Genomic DNA, 20551 nt, shown 5'->3' with positions numbered 1-20551 from the left:
TGTTTGTATGCTTTGCATCTTACGTGTATTTATGTGTTTGCTTCATGACTGGTGTTTTCAGCATGTTTACTCCATGGGTACCTTTCTCATGTATGCTTTGTGTCTATATGCTTCGCACCTTACGTGTATTTATGTGTTTGCTTTGTGTCTGATATGTTTTCAGTGTGTTTACTCCATGTGTGTTTCATGACTACTTCATGCTTAACAATTATGAAAATGCCAAATCTATAAGAGCTTTCAAATACTGCCATGAATCCTGATCTTATTGAGAAATTTATTAGGCACCTTAAGGTTGATACCTCATAGAGTTTTACAGAAGTTTAAGATATCTTAACTTTCCATGATATTTCCGGATAGGGATGAGGGTGGTGTGTGTATCAACTGCAAGCGCAGACTTGTTATAAGACTTATTCATGTGAACTGCATGCCCTTCTTTTCTTTTTCTCATTATATGTAAAACTCTCAAGCCATTGAATGCATAAGCCACACTGACAAAACTACAACTCTGGCAGAAAAAAGAAATTGATCCTCAGTAAATTATTATAACGCTGTTCCTAGCATGGCCATCAATTAAATATTCGCGCAATTGCATTCCTAATTATGATGCAACCAAAAATATGGGTGACATTTTCAAAAACGGCCACTCTCCAATCTGATGATCTTTGAGTTACTGTGAAGGGCCATCTCCCAAAAGGATTGGTGTCAACACTCTTGAGTCAAATCATCAGCTAATCGTTGATGAGTCTTTGTCATCTTTGGTGCTTTCTCTAAAGAGGTTGATTAAGTAGTATTTTTACTGTTACAACTAATTGATCATTCACCAAGCTAACACACAATTCATAATGCTCTGAAGCAACTCTTCCTGACATTGGGAGTGTATCATAAATCCTCTTTGCTCTTCCCCCTGCCACACCTTGCATTCATGTCCATCAACTTTTCTTATTCTTGGACACTCTTCTGTTGGACCATTAACCTTTCGATTCTGAACATCATATCCTTGAACATATGATTATTCGTTTCCGAATTCTTACTTTTACTTCTCCAAGGATCCTTCAAACAAAGGACTAAAACTGTGTCCCTAACCATTAGACCTTGGTTCGGTATCTTGCTAGCAAGGCACACTGAGTTACTTCTTACTCTAGCAATTCATTTTCACACTTTCTTCAGATTGACTCAGCTTCAGCAATTTTATCTACTCAGCACTCTCCCTATGGATTGCCTATCAATCAGTGGCTCTACATTGGTTCTATCTGCTGATCAACACTGCTCTCTACTTGATGCTTCCTGACAGATTGTGTCATAGACGGCCTTTTAACAACAAAGTCAATCCAACACCACAATATTGGAAGACATCTTGTGAGCCACCTACAGTGCAATACACACACAAGACTTCTTTGCTTTGGAGCTTATCAATGACCAACCGTGTGATCCTAAACCTTAGATCTAGGCATCCGATGCTTAGATGTAATCAAACAACAATCAATTCCAGTACATAACAAAAGCAGATAGACAATGTTGTATTGATCTTGTTACATCCCATTTGTGCCCTAGTTGTTTTTTATGCTACATTTACACCATGTTGTTTGTGCCCAGTGGTGTTATTCTATAATTATGAGATGTTAAATTGTGCCCTAGATGTTACATGTTTTAATTGAATGATCGTGCCCTAGATGGTTCATGTTATAATTGAGTGATGATGCCCTAGATGGTATTTGTGCTCAGTACAATGAAATGATGACTCGCAACTTTTAAATTGATGTTTTGATATTTAACATGATGACATTTAAGATGTTTTACTTTTGTTGATAATATTTTTGAAATGTCAGAATTATGACAAGATTCCAAGCTAATTGTTTGAACTGGCCAAGTGTGTGCAGAAGTTCGTCATCCTTCAAAAGGGAGGGGAAGTGTCATCAGGTCGTGATGCAAGGACATCAGGTGGTGAAAGGCAATCCTACATCACCCAAAAATATTTCTCTTTAGTTAGTTTTCTTTTAATGTTTTTGCATTTCTGGATACCCATTTGGACGAATAAGAGATTCTAACCTTTAGAATTGACAAACTGCTTTTTCTAGCCAACTGTCAAAAATAGAAAGTTTTTATTTAAAGGCATATGGAGCCCAAATTTTGGGGGAAGCTTGAGAATGGAAAAATAAGCATTTTGGCGAAAAAAATCGGGTTTAAATCATTTATGGTTTGAAAGTTATTCAAGTTTCAGTTTCTCAAAAAAAATTCTTCCAAGTTAGATTTGAGGCATTAAACGGTCCCAAATGACCCCGAAAATGGCGAGAATCGGTGGAGCGGATTCTTAGCATATTCTTCACTCGGAGAGCTTTCCGACGATACAAACGGAGCGTCAATCCGATTCACGGATCAAAAGTTATGGCTGTCAGAAGTTGGACAATTTTTCGGAAAGTTTCCAGTTTTAGAATCTGGCTAAATTTTTATATCCAATTTCAAGTTTTGGCATTTGTCTGCCAAATGGTAATTTCTAAATTGTAATTTTGGCTCCAAGACGGAAAAAGGCTATTTAGGAAACTTGTAGTCAGTTCTGGGGAGTTAGTTTTGGGGGTTGGCAAAGTGGGATTGTAAGAAAAGGGTTTTTTTCCAGAAATTTGTATAAGTTGTAGTTTATTACAGCCTACAAGGATTTTATTCCTCTTGATTGTATTTACATGTATGAAAGCTAGTTACAGATAATAATAATATAATCTTTATTGCAATTTGTTGTGTTTTCTTGTTTCTCAGGTTGTGCCCTCATCAGCTTGAGAGGTAAGGAAAGAGAACTCATGCCATCTGGAAAACCCTAACCGTAAGTTAAGTCAAGTCGTCTCATGTTGACCATGTCTTTCGTCAATCGGTTGTATCAGGTAACCCTAATTTGGTCTGTATAGGAGTTTTTAGGGTTTCACGACTCTAAGTCGTAGATTGGATTCCAAGTTAATTTATTATTATTATTTTAATTATGAAATTTAATCATTTTTATCGCTCATGTTTTAATATAATTTATACATGTTTATATATATATACACACGTATACTCTCATATATAAGTACGTATTTGTATGTATCCAGGACATTAATGAATACGTACATATAAGTGCTTATATAGAGAAATACGCGTATGATATATATGTATAAAAATATAAATATTACTTCACACACTTTTATCATATAATATTGGCAATAAATATTTTGACCAATCCTTTGATATGGTCTTTTATATAATTCATAAATGGGTGCAAGTCCAATGTAATTTTCAAACACCAAATATATGTACCTTATTTATATGAATAAAAGCTTTCTTTGAAAGCTTATCTTATTTAATTTATTAAGACTTTATATGAGGGCAACGGCATAAAGCCATATATATCGAATGGTGGAATATAAATGAAAAAAATAAATGATTTAAACACAAACATTATCGAGCATAAACATGGCATGGGATTGAGACCACTGTAGTGGCAAAGCAATACAAACGGCATGTATTTCATCTGACTTGAGATTCATTCAAAATGGAATGGATAGAGCCGAACTATTTAGAGCCGATTCTTCTATAGGATTAAAAAAGAAGAAGAATTCATTTGGCGTGATCATTTTATCTTCCCCATGAAGAAATAAGGCATGAAATTGGCGTGATCTTTTGGGGAATGAAATTCACGTTAAGGCAGAAGGAATCAGGGCGAAATTGTAAAACCATCTCATTTCATGAGAGGTATATAATTTATATTGGGGAGAACAGAAAATACTTCCATCGACAGCCTTGTTTGGTTTTGGAAAATACAGCTCTGCAACTGTTCTAAAAGGTGTCTTGGAATATAGATGAAGTCTTCTCATAGCAGCTTAGCAGCAACCCATGAGAGTTAAGGAACAGCACAGAGAACCCCCTTCAAGTCATATCTTCTCCACTTTTATCAGGTCATGTAGCTTATACCCAAGCCTAGCAAAACTTTGTGCAAACATTCTTTTCTTGAGTTTGAATTCTGAAAGGAAAAGGGCTGAAAGAAAGTGTTTAAAGTTCAGTATGACTGTGTATTAAGTAAATGGCAGAATGATATAAGTAAATTTCTAAAGCTATACTAAGTATGGCTGTAAGTTTAATTTTTACAGACGAAGAAATGCATGCACTTGATGTATACGTAGTAAGCAATTACTAATGGCAATTTGTTTAAGGAATTTACCACAGCAAACTGGATAATGACTGGTGGAGATATGAAGAATATACCACACTGTTCATTATACAGTATAGTTGTGTATGATTCCATGGACAATAGGAAAATGTTCACACTGTATGGTATGGTTGTGATTTAAGCTTGCTGGAAGTAGGAAAAGTTTGCATTCATAATGCTATTAAACGTACAGTTGTGTCTTCTTTCTTGTTGACATAAAGAAATATATATGCACACGATGTAAATACACAGCATGGCTGCTCATCCACAATATGGCAGATTTTAGTTCTTAATGGAATGGGAAAATTATCCAACAGCAGGGTTAAACTACAATTTAGTCATATAATTACATATTCACACACACACACACACACACACACATACATATATATAAATGGGTGTGAATTATATCCTGAAAATGATGGTGAGCATATCTGTAAGGATATGCAAAATAATACCACTCAGAATTGAGGGTATGCATACCAGGAAAACTTGTATCATGGAGAATTCGTCTTCTTATTTTGAGTTGTCTCAGAATTAACCAAAACAGAAAAATATTACAGCTGTGAGGCTGATTATTCAAACTGAGGTTAACCTTCACTAGCATGTGAATGAAACTAAACCCTAGCTTAGGAAAGAAAAATCGGTAAGAGCAGAATAGAAGTATCCGTAATGCAATTAGCATTTCTTTTTAAAAAAAAATACTCAAATGTTGCATGACATTCAGTCAAAACTTAAAGAGTACATGGGAAGCTAGCGGCTCTTAAGCCATTTTACCTTTCCTAATCTAGGGGTTAGTTATAATTCCTAATACTTTATGCAATGATTTATGAGAAGGATAAAACAAAAAGTTCATATGAGAATTAGTGTTGTTAACTAAAATCATATAACACTATTGTGAGACAATGAGTCTCCATGTGAATATAGATATGGTCAACTATAAGCTTAAACTTACTTTTTATAGGATCTATGCCCTAGAACCCTAAGTTGCAATCGAGAAAGGTGGAACATTGACATCACACTTAAGCGTGATTGCATCTATTTGAAAACCTTTGGCCAAGGAGGTGCTCATAACAAAGTGTCAGTTAAGATGGTTAATTTATCTTCATTTGGTAAGAAACGAGAGGCAAGAGTAGTATTTCAGTGCTCATTAATGCAGTTGGGCATAATAAATACTACAGGTGCACTTAGACATTTAGTAAACAATACCTTAGTGCGAAAAGATTTGATAGACAAGGGAGCTTATAGCACTTCTTAATGCAGATAGTCATATGTATAGAAATACATAGCTTCACTGCTTTCTAATGCAATTTGGCATTCATACAAAAATATATAGTTTCATCGGACGGTACAATAGCAACACGAATGCTCATAATACATACAGAACATAAAAGTTAATGTTGATGAGGGAGATAGCAACCTGTTGTCTATCTCATCTTTTCCGCACTAAGGTAAGTATATCGGTTTAAACCATGCTTCAATGAAACCTAGAAGGGAACAATTTACATCTTAAATAAAATAAGGCCTTAACCTCAGAATGAGGTAGAATACCGGCTAATTCAATCAACTACGCCAAACTATGGAGAACTATTGACTGTTTTGATATTTCATTTTATATTCATGTGTGAAAAAGGGCATCATATGTTAATCATTTGCAACTCAATGGCAGATACTAGTTAATAAAGGCCAAGTATGGGCTACTTCTCATGAGTAAATAGTATTGAAACTGTGTGAAATGTGAAATATTCAACTGTTGTACTTTAATATTGGCCAAATTGTTCAGAACATTGGTTCATTAAAAGAGGGACGGTGAATTCTGCATATTCATTAAGCATGGATTCATTCTTGTACTCGTGAGAGAGCAAGTTGCTAGCTCAAGGGCACAAATATAAACTCTGTATTAAATTAATCTAGGGTTTTGTCAAAGAAAGGTTACATTATAAGAGTATAAGTTGCCTCGAGTTTGTAGTCCAGCATGTGAAACTTGGGTCCGATCATAAATGAAAGCCAATGAGCCTCATAGAGTCAGTATGCAATAGCATAGAAACAGACATGATGACTTGGACACCTTTGGGAATGTAATTCAACCGAGTAGGGTGATGAACAATGACTTCAAGAGTTTGTGAGATTGCAATTACACTAAAACCTTCAACCAAGGTGATGTTACTTCCGTAAGCGCCAACCAATTTGTTACTCCAGATACACAACCCAGTCAGAAGTCATACTCATTAGGGGTAGCCTATGGTGTCTAACCGACTAGGGATCTGTGTAGGATTATACATCAATCTCAGATGGCATGAGTTCAACTTACTGTTACCTCCCTACGAAGGGTCGGGCCAATCCAATCGGATATGGCACGGGGGACTAGTAAGTCCGTGGTTGGGTAGAGAAGCATCCTGATGATACTTTCCCTCCTCAATAATCTATCGGTAAAGTTTTGAAAGATCAAAATTTTGGCATCTGGAAAATGTATCTTCTAAACCGCTCTATTTCATTTAATTTGAATTGTTAAACTTTTGATTTGTATCAATTATTTTGCTCATGGCATAGATCTCTATTCAATTCAAGTTTCAGCTCAATGTTGTAAACGAAGAAAAAAAAAAGGTTGCAAGTTTTTCCTTTCTTTTCTACTTCAAAGATGTAAAAGATGTAATTTAAATTTGCATAGGTTTTTGCATGTTACAAATCTCATTCACAATACATTACATCAACTTGCTAGGCATTATGATCAGGGCTTCAAGCCTCACAACAATCTCAAATTAAAAGGTCTTTTAGTCCAAGGCAGTAGACATCAATATAAATATTCATCCACGAATTACTGATCAAATCTGCAATATGAGCGCTACCTACCGCTTGTCTTCAATATTTTCCCTTCACCACAAGCAATGCACAGTCAGACATAAAGCAGCCATTTATAACATTTTATAAAGTGACTGGTATTCAATATTGTTGAATCTATTATTTGTTATTAAATCTGTTAGGTAACTTTAATTTATTTATTCAATTAAATTGCCAATTCATTAAGAAACATTAGTAATTATTCATTTGATTTTCCTACAAGCAATCATATCTAGGATTAGTGAGGAAACGGGATAGGGAGATGCACAAGTACTGGTTCCCTCAATTAAGTAGCCCACCCAAAGTTAGTTTGCTTGTGGGTCAAGGAGTCAAATTGACTTGGATGGTTGTTCTGCACTTTTGGGCTTAGCTGTGAGGGACAGTCTTTGGGCGTCCTACCATGCTTTCCCATCAAATTCCTAATGTGGTTGGCTGTTGGAAATATGCTATGAAATGGATCCAATGCATTTGGGATATTGGGCTCTCAATAGAAGTTTATTTACTTGATGTTAATTAATTAAAATCTTCTCTAAGTTTAATTGCAATTATGTAAATTTAAATAGTTATATTATTGGAATTGTTTTTTTAAGCAAAAATGAGGTATACCCCAAAAGGGGACACTACATAGCTTAACACTTAAAACATTGTCATGGCACTTTAATCAAATAATTATTCTATTAATTGCCACTAGAGTTACCCTGCAAACAAAATCCTTCTGATTACATGCAAGAAAATTCAGAGGCAAAATTGTCATGTCCCCTTTTGCAATCGCAGCTATTTAGCAGAATGGACTGTGAAGGTAGGATTAGCAATTAGATAAGATGGTAGTTACTTTCAGTTTTTAGTAGAAATGTAAGTTGCATCTTAAAATAAGGAGGTTGAGTCTTCAGTGCCTATCAAATAACCCCACTGACTGAGGGGTGGGCCAACCAGTTAACTGCCACCAGTTCAGGAGTGGCAGTTTTGTGGGAGTGTTGTTCAGTTAGCTGCCTACATTGGAGACAATCAACTGTGATTTAGTCACCACCTCTTGTGGACTAACTTCCCATGATTAAAGATCGCTGGGAGCTAGGTCTATAAAATAGACCATAAGGCAGAAGAGAAGACATTTTGGGGAAAATTAACAAACATTGTCAGTGTTAGTGGCATTGCTACAACATCTGGGCACATTGGATACAAAACCCTTCAGGCGTGAACCTGTCATCGTGGGGGCAGAAAACCTCAGGAGCAGTACATATCAGTTAGTATAAGGTTTGCAGGCTAGGAGTACCCATTAAATTGCATTAGAACGATAGACTTCCCTTTGAATGTATGTTGTTAGTAAAAAATTATAAAAATCTAAAAAAGTACAATTGCTGCCAGAGTATTGTGTCTACTATTTGCGCATTTAGTAGGGTTACTTAAAAAGGGTCATCATTACAACAAATTAACGATTTTTTCCACATCAAATCGAAGATGGACATGGATATCTGGGTGCCGTACAAAAAAAATAATTATATATTGTGGTGGTTGCAATGCTATTCACCCATGCTGCTGGTTCCTTTCTATTCTTTTACGAATATGAAAAGGAATAATTTCAAAGTGTGATACTATTTTTCCTTTGCTGGCAAAATATCTTTCTCAAAGGGATATATGATGGCATAACATGTTATTCTTCCGTTTCCTAATGCAAAATTTGATGCAATGGATTTAGAGGAGTGGTACTGGTAAGCCATCATGAATGATGCAGATACATGGAATATAAAATTTACAACGTTGGTAGGCTCATTAAGCATATTATGATGCCAAAATTGAGGCAGTGGCCAAAGAATTGTAAGAGAGGGAGTGTCCAGAATGGAATTTCTTTTCATGGTTTGAACTCAGAGCTATATTACACATTTTGAAAATCAACGCCAAAGTCAAGTTTCTCATTCTTTTCTGCTGACTTCACTTAAAAAATCTAAAATACAAATAAATTCAAACATAAATATATGATGGATCGACGGCATAACTACTAATTTGCTAAAATTAAGATCATGACATATACATAATGGAATCAATAAATTGTTTACAAGTTTCAATTTCAGGCTTATCATAAGACTACGACAGATCAAAATAAGTTCATTTTGGAGGTGAAGAAAGATGGACATCTGCTTTTTACACATCATTTCAAACTCAGCAACCATATATTATTATTCTGACACTCATACAGAAGACTCAAAACATTTTAAGATGAATAATTGAGCAGAAGCAAAAGGCTAAAAACTCTTCATAGTTTGAAGGTGTGAAAAAGAAGATGGCATTTCAAAGGACTGTGCATGTGATCGTGCAGTAGTTCAGAGTCGGATTGAAATCAAACGCATATGAAAGAACAATAAAGCCGAAGAAGATTTAACCTTATGTTGGAAAGGAGCAAGTTGCTAATTCTTCAAATAAAATATTGGTTCTGACAGAGATAAAAATAAAAAATAAGGTAAAAACTTGACACTTGTCAAGTGGAATGCCTACAAGGAGTTCATTTATGAACCCGACAGATTCATTAGTCAGTCCAAACAAGGCATAAATAACCTGGCAAGTGGTAAAGTTCAAGACATTGATGGGCTGCAAGCTGATTTTTTGACGTGAGGAAATGCACTTCTTGTTCTTCACATCAAAAAAAATTTAACAATGTCACTCAAAGTGGCATTCCAGAGTGGACAACTAGTGTGGTTATCCCTCTTCACAAATGTGGAGATATCAATAATCCTTCTAACTACCGTACTATCATGGTCAACCATCTTCTTGGAAAACTTTTTGCAAGCATGATAGAATGCAGAATCAACAGTTGGATAGAAAATAGGGAAAATGAACAAAGGGGCAGTCTGGCTTTAGACCAAGGCACTCTACAATTGATCACTGCATCACTCTTAGCAGCTTCATCCAAAATTGGGACACCCAGCGGGAAGAAGCTTTTTGTTGTTCTGTTGATTTCAAAAAAGCCTTTCACACTGTATCTAGAGACAAACTTTGGAACAAAATGGAGGAACTTGGAATTCCTATTGAGCTTAGACCTGCAGTGCATAAGTTTTGTGAGCAAGTTAGTGCTAAAATCAAAACTAAAGAGGGTAAGTTGGAATGTTTTGGTTTGACGGTGGGTAGTCTAAATGAACTACTTGTGAAGATAAGGCTTCACAATACTGCTGACTTCTTGATCAAGATTCGTAATAGAAGAGTCCACATTGAAACACTTCAAAATTATAAAGAATTGGACTCTTGATCCCTTATACTGCTGGTCTTGTAAACGTTATTAAAATCCCTTATGATTCATTCACAACTGGATTTAGTCAACTGACCATCACCAGAGAAACCCAAAATTACAAATCAAATACAGGAAAAGGGCAATGAACTCTTTTAACCTCGACTGATATATTTAATGGCTTGCAATCCACAGCGTTTGCTCGGGCGATCAATGCCTTAACTACCTGCTACACTTTCTAAAAATCTATAGTTTAACGCTATTCATTCTCGTTTCATCTTCCAAATTGTTTGAGATTGAAAACACAAGATAATTCGGCCGCGTGCAAGGCAGTAGATCAATATCTGAAATTGGGGGATCGAAAATGTTGATTTTACAATTCATTTTAAAGAGCACAAAAGTCATGCCCTAGTTGTCCACAAGCAGCGCCTTTGCTTAAAGCAAGCTGGGAAGAGAAAGGAAACAAAATAAAGAAATTGAATTGTTTACCAGAGCGACGGCAGCAACAATAGCATATGCCCCTGCGAGTGTGAAGAAAACGCCATCTTGCCATTCAGTGGAATCGTTCAGTTTCTCCCACCAGTTCCATGTGGATGTGGACAAGTCCGCCCAGGCGGTTATCCTCGCCATTATCACTGTCGACGCTCGCTCACTTCGCTACAGCTGATCACTTCGGTTCCACTAGTTGCCAACACACTCGCACTCTTGGACGGCACTGAGTGCCCAGCTAATCAATCAAGTAGATCGCCAAAGCAAAAGACAGGCCCACCCACCGGTCATAATTCCCACATACGTCCGCAAGTATTCCACCTAAACTTCCCAACACCCACCTGTAAAACTATAATTACTATTATTTTCTTGGTCTCTCTGACATCATCTGTGTGCCAATCTGCTTCCCTCTGCCGGCCAAAATATTTTCTATCAATAGAAGAATCTTCAATGATCAGCATGCCCTAAAATAATGAGGAGATTTATGGGATCAAAACAGCATCAATTCGCGCGGTGAACCATGCATATCGTTTTAGGAGCTTTCTGTAGAGTTAGTGGACTTTCTCGTTTTTTTCCTAGTAGTAGAAATGTGTGTTTTTTAATTAAAAAAGTGGAAAAAATTTAGAGGTAAAATTTGGAGGGAAATGTGAAAAGAGAGGGAAGAAAATGTGTGCAATCATATGGTATAATGTTTATTATATGATAATTTTATAACTTTAGCTTCATTAAATTATAGCAATTTCATCATCAGAATTAACGATTTTAAATCATATTTTATATTTAATTTAAAATTTGCATGGATTCATGTGCACTACTAAAATTTAAGTAGAAAATGTAGATAATAATGAATGGAATTATGTGTACAACTAAAATTAAAATAGAAGAAGTAGATAAGTCATGTGGGACCATGACTTTGAAGAGTGGGAAAAGCTATTGATTTTTTAAATCTCAAAATTCAAAATAGAAAATAAGGTTAAAATGGTATAAGGATGATGATTTTTTATGTTAGATGTTATCAATGATATGTTGAAAAATTAAATCTATTGGATAAGTATTTTGGAATTGAGAAAGTAGTTGTTCTTTATCCTAATTCACTTTTATGAATGTAAAATTTTTAATGATTGTAATATTAATTCATGTACATGAATCTAAACTTATATACAATTTTGAACTTCATAGATTTTATTATTTGAAATGTGTTGCTTTTAATATTAATCAATTTGTATTTACAAAAGGGTGGTGTCAAGAGACGTCATTGAGGGACTTCTTAGGTAGGGTGATTCTCTTTTGATCAAACTTGTATTACTAATTTAAATGTTTGGTAGAAACAATTGAAGGCAATACATAAATGTGCAATAATGCCTAGAATGTTGGTGTGAGTAAGCAATCCCTTGATTATACTCTCGGAATGATAGTGCAAATTAGAAAGAGAGTTTATCTATGGATGCAAATGAACTGGCATTTGTCCTTTTGTACAACAGCCTAGTGTGTAAATTAAAGTATTAGGTATTCTAGTTGCTCATAAAAACTAGTAGAAAAAGAGGAACATGAGCCCAATTTGAAATTTAAATATTAAAATTTTTAGGGTTGAATTCACACATAAAAATCTTAAATAAGTTCATTTTCATGCTCCTAAGGTAATGAAAGGTTAGAATAAGAAGATCATATCAAAATCTTTGGAATGTGTGAAAATGGAATTAGGCTAGAATTAGGAACTATTTGTCAACTTCCCGCAAGAACACATTGTTTTGCACACTATTGATTTCTTTAGGGACAAACATGTTAGTGTGAGTCAAAAACAAAGGAGAAAGGTGTAAGACATTAAATTTTGATGCAGGAGCATCTAAGTCCATAGATGATCTTGCATTGTCCAAAAAACTTACATTTTATTTTCTATTTTAGTGTGTTGTAGTTGTTTTAGGCACAACTCGGCATTTCAAAAGCTCTCCTCAAGTCAAAATTACAAAATTTAAAATTTTGTCGATTCATTATTTTAAAGGTGTTGTAAGCAGTTCACAAAGTCAATTGTTTTGAAAAATTTGAGGGTCAGATAAAATGATTTTACAATGATATTATTGAATGTATTTCTCCTAAAGTGGTAATGGTTTCATGATCAAATTCTTCACTGTTTGGAAGAATTTAATTTTCTCTACTCTAGCCAACTATTTTAAAAAATAAATAATCTCCAAAAAATTTAAAAGCTAGAAAATAATGTTTTTGTGGAAAGCTTAAGGAGCTCATTACACATCCTAATCCATTTTTAGATGATTTCAATCCACCAATAAAAATTTAATCAAATTTTTTATTTTAAGTCAAGTTGCCTATTTAAAAAGGAAGCATCGTGCATTTTAAGTTTGTAGCAACTCTTCCCATAAATGGGACATGTTGAATTCATTTGAATGCACTCTTTTATGGAATTGATTTCTCATAAATGAAAATTTGCAAGTTTTCAAGTATGAGACATGAGTAATAAAATAGTATATGGAGTAGATGGTGGGGGAGGGGCATTAGAATTTGCCCATGGCTAAATTTGAAACAATCATTTAAAGATTAGAAATAAAAATAAAATTAGTAGCACATGTGCATAAAGAAAGAAGAGGAGATGTTGAAGAAAGGGAAGCCATTGGAGTTAGAGAAGCTGAGTGTAATAACCCTCCTGTTTGTCAAATATGCATGAAAATGATAGCTTAATATATGTTATCCATCACTCAAAGTAATGTTAATATTTAACTTAGTAATCACTAGAAATAAGTTATAAGAAGGTGAGATTAAAGGGAAGGAATGTTAAGTAAATAAATTAATGTTATTCAGTGAACGATGTGGTTATTAAAGAAGATCATCTCAATGAAGGGATATAACTCTTTAAATCATATTTTCTCAATGCATATCAAGGGCATGGAGGACTTGTTTTTTATATTCAATTCATATTGAAATGCTCAAGAGATCCATTGATCTACCAAGTAAATTGATGGTAAAATAACATCATTTGCAAGGCCATAGACGCAAAGTAAAGAGAATAATAATCAGAGACAACGTAAAAAATTGCATGAGTATAAGGAATGAATTCAGGGGGAGTGATCATATATAGATACTTCTATTTTTATATACAACCAGATCCATAAATGTGGAGTTATAAGGATACAAATCGGGAAAAAAGCATTCAAGTTTCAAGGCCTCTAAATCTATCTTATATGGGTAGACCCATACAGGATTAAATGCATGGTTTTAGAATCATAAATCAGGAACAACAATATCTTGTATAGGAAAATCTTATGCAAATTAATGTGTGGTTATAAGGACAATAAAGCAAGAACAACAATAAGATTTGTATTGTGATTAAAAGCATATTCATTATGCATGCAAATCAAACATTATTCCAAAATTTCAGTTATAGAGAGTTATAGCAATATTTATCCATCTCTTACTATTCATCTAAGATTGCCTACTTATCACACATTGCAACTTTTATTCAATTTTAGTAACTACATTTCAAATGTTCCTATTAGGGACATTAAAGTGGTATCAGAGCTAGTGAACCTGTCAACTTTGGGTAAATGTTGAAAAACTTGATTAATCATGGCAATAAAAGATATCAAAAAGATCAGTATATGAAGGAGGCAACAAGCTTAGCACTCAATTGCAATCAAGGGATGATATCTTGAGCATGATTAAATTGGTATAAGATTGTTTGACTCGCATTCAAGAATCATCCTCCAAAGTGTTAGACGTGTCTCTAACTCCTACAATGACAACCTTAAAACAACACAAATGGTTGAGGCATCGTGATGAGGAGATCAAATTGTTGGTTACCTCTTGTTTAAGTAAGGTAAAAGAAGTTTTTGGCACCTCTAGTTTCTTATGAAAATGAAAGAAGTATTGCACCTGATTGTAGACAGTTTCACTGACCTAGATGACACTAATAGTGCACATTACTCTTAAGAAGGGTGACCACATTTAAGATACATGTGAAAATCAAGACGAGTAACCTTAGATTATGAACCTGGGGTTGCAAGACCTAATCTACAACATGTTCCATCATTTTTCCAATGCAATCAAAGACATGCGTGATAAAGATATTTTTGCAGCCATGAAAGATATTATAGTTCTAACTATCAGTAGATCTCTCAACCCACAATGTCTATGCTATGGGCAGTATGGAAACAAGAATGGACCCTATCTTCGTTCATGTATGCATTGTTCCACACAATGCGAGGGAAAATTAAAACCTCACTTGAATAAAGAAGAGCGAGAGAAAATTAATTCAGAAAATAAAGGGGAAGAAGCTCCTTTAGTTGTACATATAGAAAATGAATGCAAGGAAATACAAGATGTGGAAATTTTTTTAGGAGGAAGATGAATCTTCATATGTTTCTTCTATCACAAATGAAATGGGTACTTGGACTCATGAGGGTAATTAGACAAACCACTATCCAAACAAATTACAAAAGATTACAATTCATGACAGTTCCATGAGTGAGATTTACTCTTCGATCGACAACCAAATATCAAATGTTTAAGATTTGCTAAAAGAAAAAGTGTCGAGCTACAACAATACACGTACCTCCTATGAGGTTACATGATGATTATCATTACCCTTCTTTCTCTAAGTTAATACCATCATATTTTTATCAAGTAGATTTTAAATCGTTATCAACTTTGGGGCAAATAATAAGGAGAGATTCTTCAAACATAATTAATATTTTCACCTCCATCATAATAAACAGTGATTCCTACAAGTATTACAGGGTGTCACCATACAATACTTCTTATAACATGATGATGAGGACCATAGGTTGGAGTAATTGTAATTTTTCTCTTGACATATTAAGGGGAAATGTTGAGGTTTTATTTATATGGTTGAATGATGCAGAGGGCTATGGGATGTTCAATCACTTACTTTGGTTTTTGCTCAATAAGGGTCTCCACTAGGTGTCACCCAATGAACCAATGTCCTTAACCTTCCCAAGGTTATTAGAGTCTATCCTAGATCCTTCTCAAGGATCTCTCCACTCAATAAAACTCGCAATTGACAAGGATTCTCCTACCCCTTAGGTTCCAACCCTTCAACCAAAGTCACCTAACAACCCCACACCCCTAGCAACAGGATCTTTACTCACAAGGTGGAATTTGGCCTATGTGAATGTTACCACATGTGTTATATGAAATTTTCATAGATTATGACCCCTCATATGGGTGTTTATTAGAACCTTGTGTCGTCTCACCTATTAGACCTAGGAAATAGGGCTACAAGCAATCAGCCCTCCAATCGGAATTTTCCTAATTTGTCTCGCAATATACCTTAACAACCCCCTAAATAAATTAGCTATTTGGATACCCTTTTATACCTTATACCATATTTCAAACTTTTGCATCTGGGTTTTGAGTACGGATGGTCAAACCCTACTAACCCTATTTTGCTTCTTCTAGCCGGTATTGGGGTTTAGGCTCTCAAAAACCTCACTAGTCAATAAGAAATGCAAGAATTACACTTTCCAAGGGTATTCACCTATCCAAGGGTCCTTCACATGCCTATTTTTACCATGTACCAATCTGTTGTTCAAGCTTTCTATCTCCTTTTATACTGCTCAGGCTTGCCACATGACCGATGTCAAGCCTAGGGCCTCATCTTAGGGTAGTCAAATGATACCTCTTGTCTTCAAAACCACCAATAAAAATTAATATAAATGAAAAATCAACATACTCCCAACTTTCAAATCGATCCCATTGAGAGATGTTGATTTGTGCCCCTATTAGCATTCAAACCCTTGGTTTGAGGGTTTTACCAGACCAGTGGGATTGAAAATTCTCTTTCTTTCAAGCCCGAATGTTTCAAGGCCTCAAAACAACTCTAAATGATTTTTAAAACTCTAATACAACTTCTTAAATTCTCAACTCATTCCCACCAATCGTTAGGAATCATGCAAGGACTAGAATTCAAAGAAAATGCAAAAAAAACTCAGTAACCGTTTTGTTTGAAGACAAATATTTCATTCAAAATTACTTCTCCAACTTCTCTAACTGGAAGGCATCATTCCTTCAAGATTATATCATTCCAAGTAACTCCTCCAACTGCCTCAATGCATACAAGCAACCAGCCAACCATTGGGGTAACCACATTTGAAAATGTTGCAAAAAAATTTTCTTAACAACAATTGCAACTTTTGCAACTTTGGACATTTTTTTACAAATTGATATTGGCTTCATACCAAAGGTCAAGAATGAACATACTACACATTGTAGACCCCCAAACAACATAAATACCTATAGAATGTGCATTCAAGGCCTTTGACTAAGTTGACACACTTTGTAACCTTAGGGCTTATTACATTGCCTAGGCCTTCAAACTCACACACACACATTCTATTCCCAATACAACCATGAATCAAAATGATGTGGACACATGTCCTGGTGCTCCTGCACCATACTCCCCTAGACAAGAAAAATCAATTCCCTTGAGTTGCCAATCGGTTGATTGTAGTGCCATGCTTGAGAATATCACTTTCACTCATCCAAGTAGCTTCAGATTCAGGAAGCCCCTTCCATTTGACCAGGTAGTCTTTGTAAACACCTTTCCTTGTTTGTTTGATCACCTTGGAGTCAAGAATGCACTCCAATTCCAATGTCTTGCTAGGTGGTATAAATCCTTCATCCACTCTACATCCTCTTCCTCGAGAGATGAATCAGGGGTTGCATCTTGCAAAGATCCTTTGAAGGTTGTCAAATCGCATACATTGAAGATGGGAGATAATCCCAAGTCTGCTGGAAGTTCAACTTCATATGCATTGTTGCCAAATTTATGAACCACCCTGAGGGGACCTATCTTTTTCATGAGTAGTTTAGAAGGTTGGCCTTTGGGTAACCTTTCTTTCCTTAGGTAAGCCATCACTAAATCCCCTACCTTGAACTGAACATCTCTCCTTTTAACATCTGCTCTGAGTTTATATTTATAAACACTTTGTTGAAGTGAAGCCTTAACTTGTTCATGAACCTCCTTCATGGTGACAACAAAGTCTTCTTCTTGGGCACTTTGCTTGTCCATGCCTCCAAGATCTTTGAGTTCAATTATTCCCCTAGGGTTTAGGCCATACACAAACTCAAATGGACTTCTCCCAGTGCTCCTATTGACTAAATCATTGTATGCATATTCAACTTGTCCAATCACTAAATCCCAACTTTGTCCATGCTACTTGGTAAGGCATCTAAGGAGATTGCCAAGGGACCTATTAACCACTTCGGTTTTTTCATCAATCTGAGGATGGTATGCTGGTGAAAATGACAAATTGGTACCTCATTTCTTTTAGAGAGTTCTCCAAAAATGACCAACAAACTTCGAGTCTCTATCAATGACAATATTGAGAGGCAATCCATGGATCCTTACAACTTCTTTGAAAAAAAAACCTGCTATATGAGATGCATCATTGGTGAATTTACATGGCACAAAATGAGCCATCTTGCTGAACCTATCAACAATTACAAAAACACTATCAAACCCCCTAGGAGTTTTGGGAAAACCAAGTACAAAATCCATACTAAGGCTTTCCCAAGGCCTAGTAGGAATCGGTAAAGGTTGATACAAACCAGCATTGGTTGAAACACCTTTTGCCCTCTGACAAATAGGACAATGCTCCACAAATCTTCTTACCTATGCCTGCATCTTGGGCCAAAAATAAAACCTTGATACCTGCTCTAAGGTTTTGTCCAGACCAAAATGACCTCCAAGACTGCCATTGTGTTTTTCTCTAATGATATTCTCCCTCATAGAACATTAGGGAATGCATAACTGATGCCCCTTGAAGAGCAACCCATCCTGCAACATAAAATCAGAAAACTCAACATGAAAAGAGTCAGCAAACTTAGAACATACATCATATGCATCTTTGAAATCATGATCCTCCTTATACATGGTCTTAAGAGAATCAACACCAACACTTTGCAACTGAATTTCTTGAACAGTAAGGGCTCTCCTGCTTAAAGCATCTGCAACCTTATTAGTCACACCCTTCTTGTGCTTGATAGTGAATGTGTAAGGTTGGAGTTGTTCAACCCACTTAATGTGCCTTTGGTTCAACTTCTCTTGCCCATTTAGAAAACTCAATGCATGGTTATCAGTATAAACAATAAACTCTTTTGGAAGAAGGTAATGGCGCTACTTCTTGAGTGCTTGCACCATAGCATAAAGTTCCAAATCATAGGTTGAATACCTCTGCTTAGCCTCATTCAACTTCTCTGAAAAGAATGCCACCGGATGTCCTTCTTGACCAAGGACTGCACCTATTGCCTGCTTGCTTGCATCACATTCAACTGTAAAATTTGATCAAAACTAGGGAGTCTCAAGGTGGGAAGTTCTGCAATCTTCCTCTTCAAAATCTCAAAGCTTTGGGATGCTTTCTCTATCCATTCAAACCTACATTTGATTCCTCCTTTATAGTGTTAAGGATTGGAGCACAAATATGACTAAAACCCTTAATGAACTTCCTATGAAAGGTAGCCAATCCATGGAAACTCATAAAATCACTTACTATCCTAGGTGTAGGCCAATTTACAATAGCATCAACCTTAGAAAGATCCATTTGCAAACATCTATTTGAAACTACAAAGCCAAGATACACCAACTCAACTTTCATGAATTCACACTTATCTAGATTGATTACCAATTTCTCCTCATGAAGCTTCCTCAAAACCTGATCCAAATGCTTCAAATGCTCCTCCTTAGACCTGCTAAACACCAAGATGTCATCAAGATAAACAATAACAAACTTTCCAATAAATTTTTCCAATACCTCAATCATGAGGCGCATAAAAGTACCAGGTGCATTTGTAAGGCCAAATGGCATCACCATCCACTCATATAAACCCTCATTGGTTTTAAAGGTTGTCTTTCACTCATCACCAAGTCTGATTCTAATATGATGGTAACCTAACTTCAAATCAATCTTTGAAAAGTAGCATGACCCTCCAAGATAGTCCATGAGGTCTTCAATCCTAGGCATAGGAAACTGGTACCTAATTGTGATCTTGTTGATGGATTTAGAATCAATGCACATCCTCCATGTTCCATCTTTTTTTGGTGCCAAGATAGTAGGTACAACACATGGGCTCAAACTCTTTCTAATCAACCCCTTATCCAAAAGATCCTGCACTTGTCTTGCTATCTCCTCATTTTGACTAGGAGTCATCTTGTAGGCAACTTTATTAGGTAAGGTCACACCGGGTATCAAATCAATTTGATGATTGATTTCTTTGAGGGGAGGTAGGTTATTAGGCATGTATTTAGCTACAACTCCCTTGTATCTATCCAACATGGCTTGCACTTCCATAGGAATCTCTCCTTTCTCACCATTCCCTTTCTTGGTCTCATCTTTGGGGTGTAAGACCAAAGCATGGCCTTGGGTCTCTTCTTGTTTGAGGACTTCCAAAAACTCTTTTCCACTAAGTAACATGACATGTGGAGTAACAATCTTCTCTTCCCCTTGAGCAGGTAATGGGTCCATCCTAAACTGCCTACCATTCTTGGTAATGACATACATATTTTTCTCACCATCATGTTGTGCTTTGACATCATACTACCAAGGACGACCTAACAATAGGTGACAAGCATCAATAGGAAGGATATCACACAAGATCCTATCCTTATAGTCCCCCATTTCAAACTCTACCCAAGTGTGTTCATCTATCGCTACATGTCCCTTATTAAGCCAGGATACCTTATAAGGACTCACATGAGGCAACCTCTTCAGTTTTAACTTCTCTACCATTTCTAAAGCAACAATATTCTCTGTGGAACCAGAATCGACAATCACTTTGCAAACCTTACCATGAGACTTACAAGTAGTTTTGAAGAG

The 20551-nt window shown here is 35.7% G+C and overlaps 1 protein-coding gene across 1 annotated transcript in view; it reads right to left on the bottom strand.

Moving 5' to 3' along the window:
* The window catches only part of LOC131043538 (tobamovirus multiplication protein 1), a 33701-nt gene extending 22451 nt beyond the window's left edge, over window positions 1–11250 (bottom strand). Inside the window, exon 1 of the mRNA XM_057976750.1 lies at window positions 10710–11250. Within this exon, the coding sequence (XP_057832733.1) occupies window positions 10710–10850 (141 nt within the window). The 5' untranslated portion in view covers window positions 10851–11250. The remainder of the gene's footprint in view (window positions 1–10709) is intronic.
* Between the last annotated feature and the right edge of the window lie 9301 nt (window positions 11251–20551).

This window comes from Cryptomeria japonica, chromosome 2 (assembly GCF_030272615.1).
Source record: "Cryptomeria japonica chromosome 2, Sugi_1.0, whole genome shotgun sequence".
Classification (NCBI taxonomy): Eukaryota; Viridiplantae; Streptophyta; class Pinopsida; order Cupressales; family Cupressaceae; genus Cryptomeria; species Cryptomeria japonica.
The sequence above is the reverse complement of the archived record's forward strand: the minus strand, read 5'-3'. Positions and strand labels throughout refer to the sequence as shown.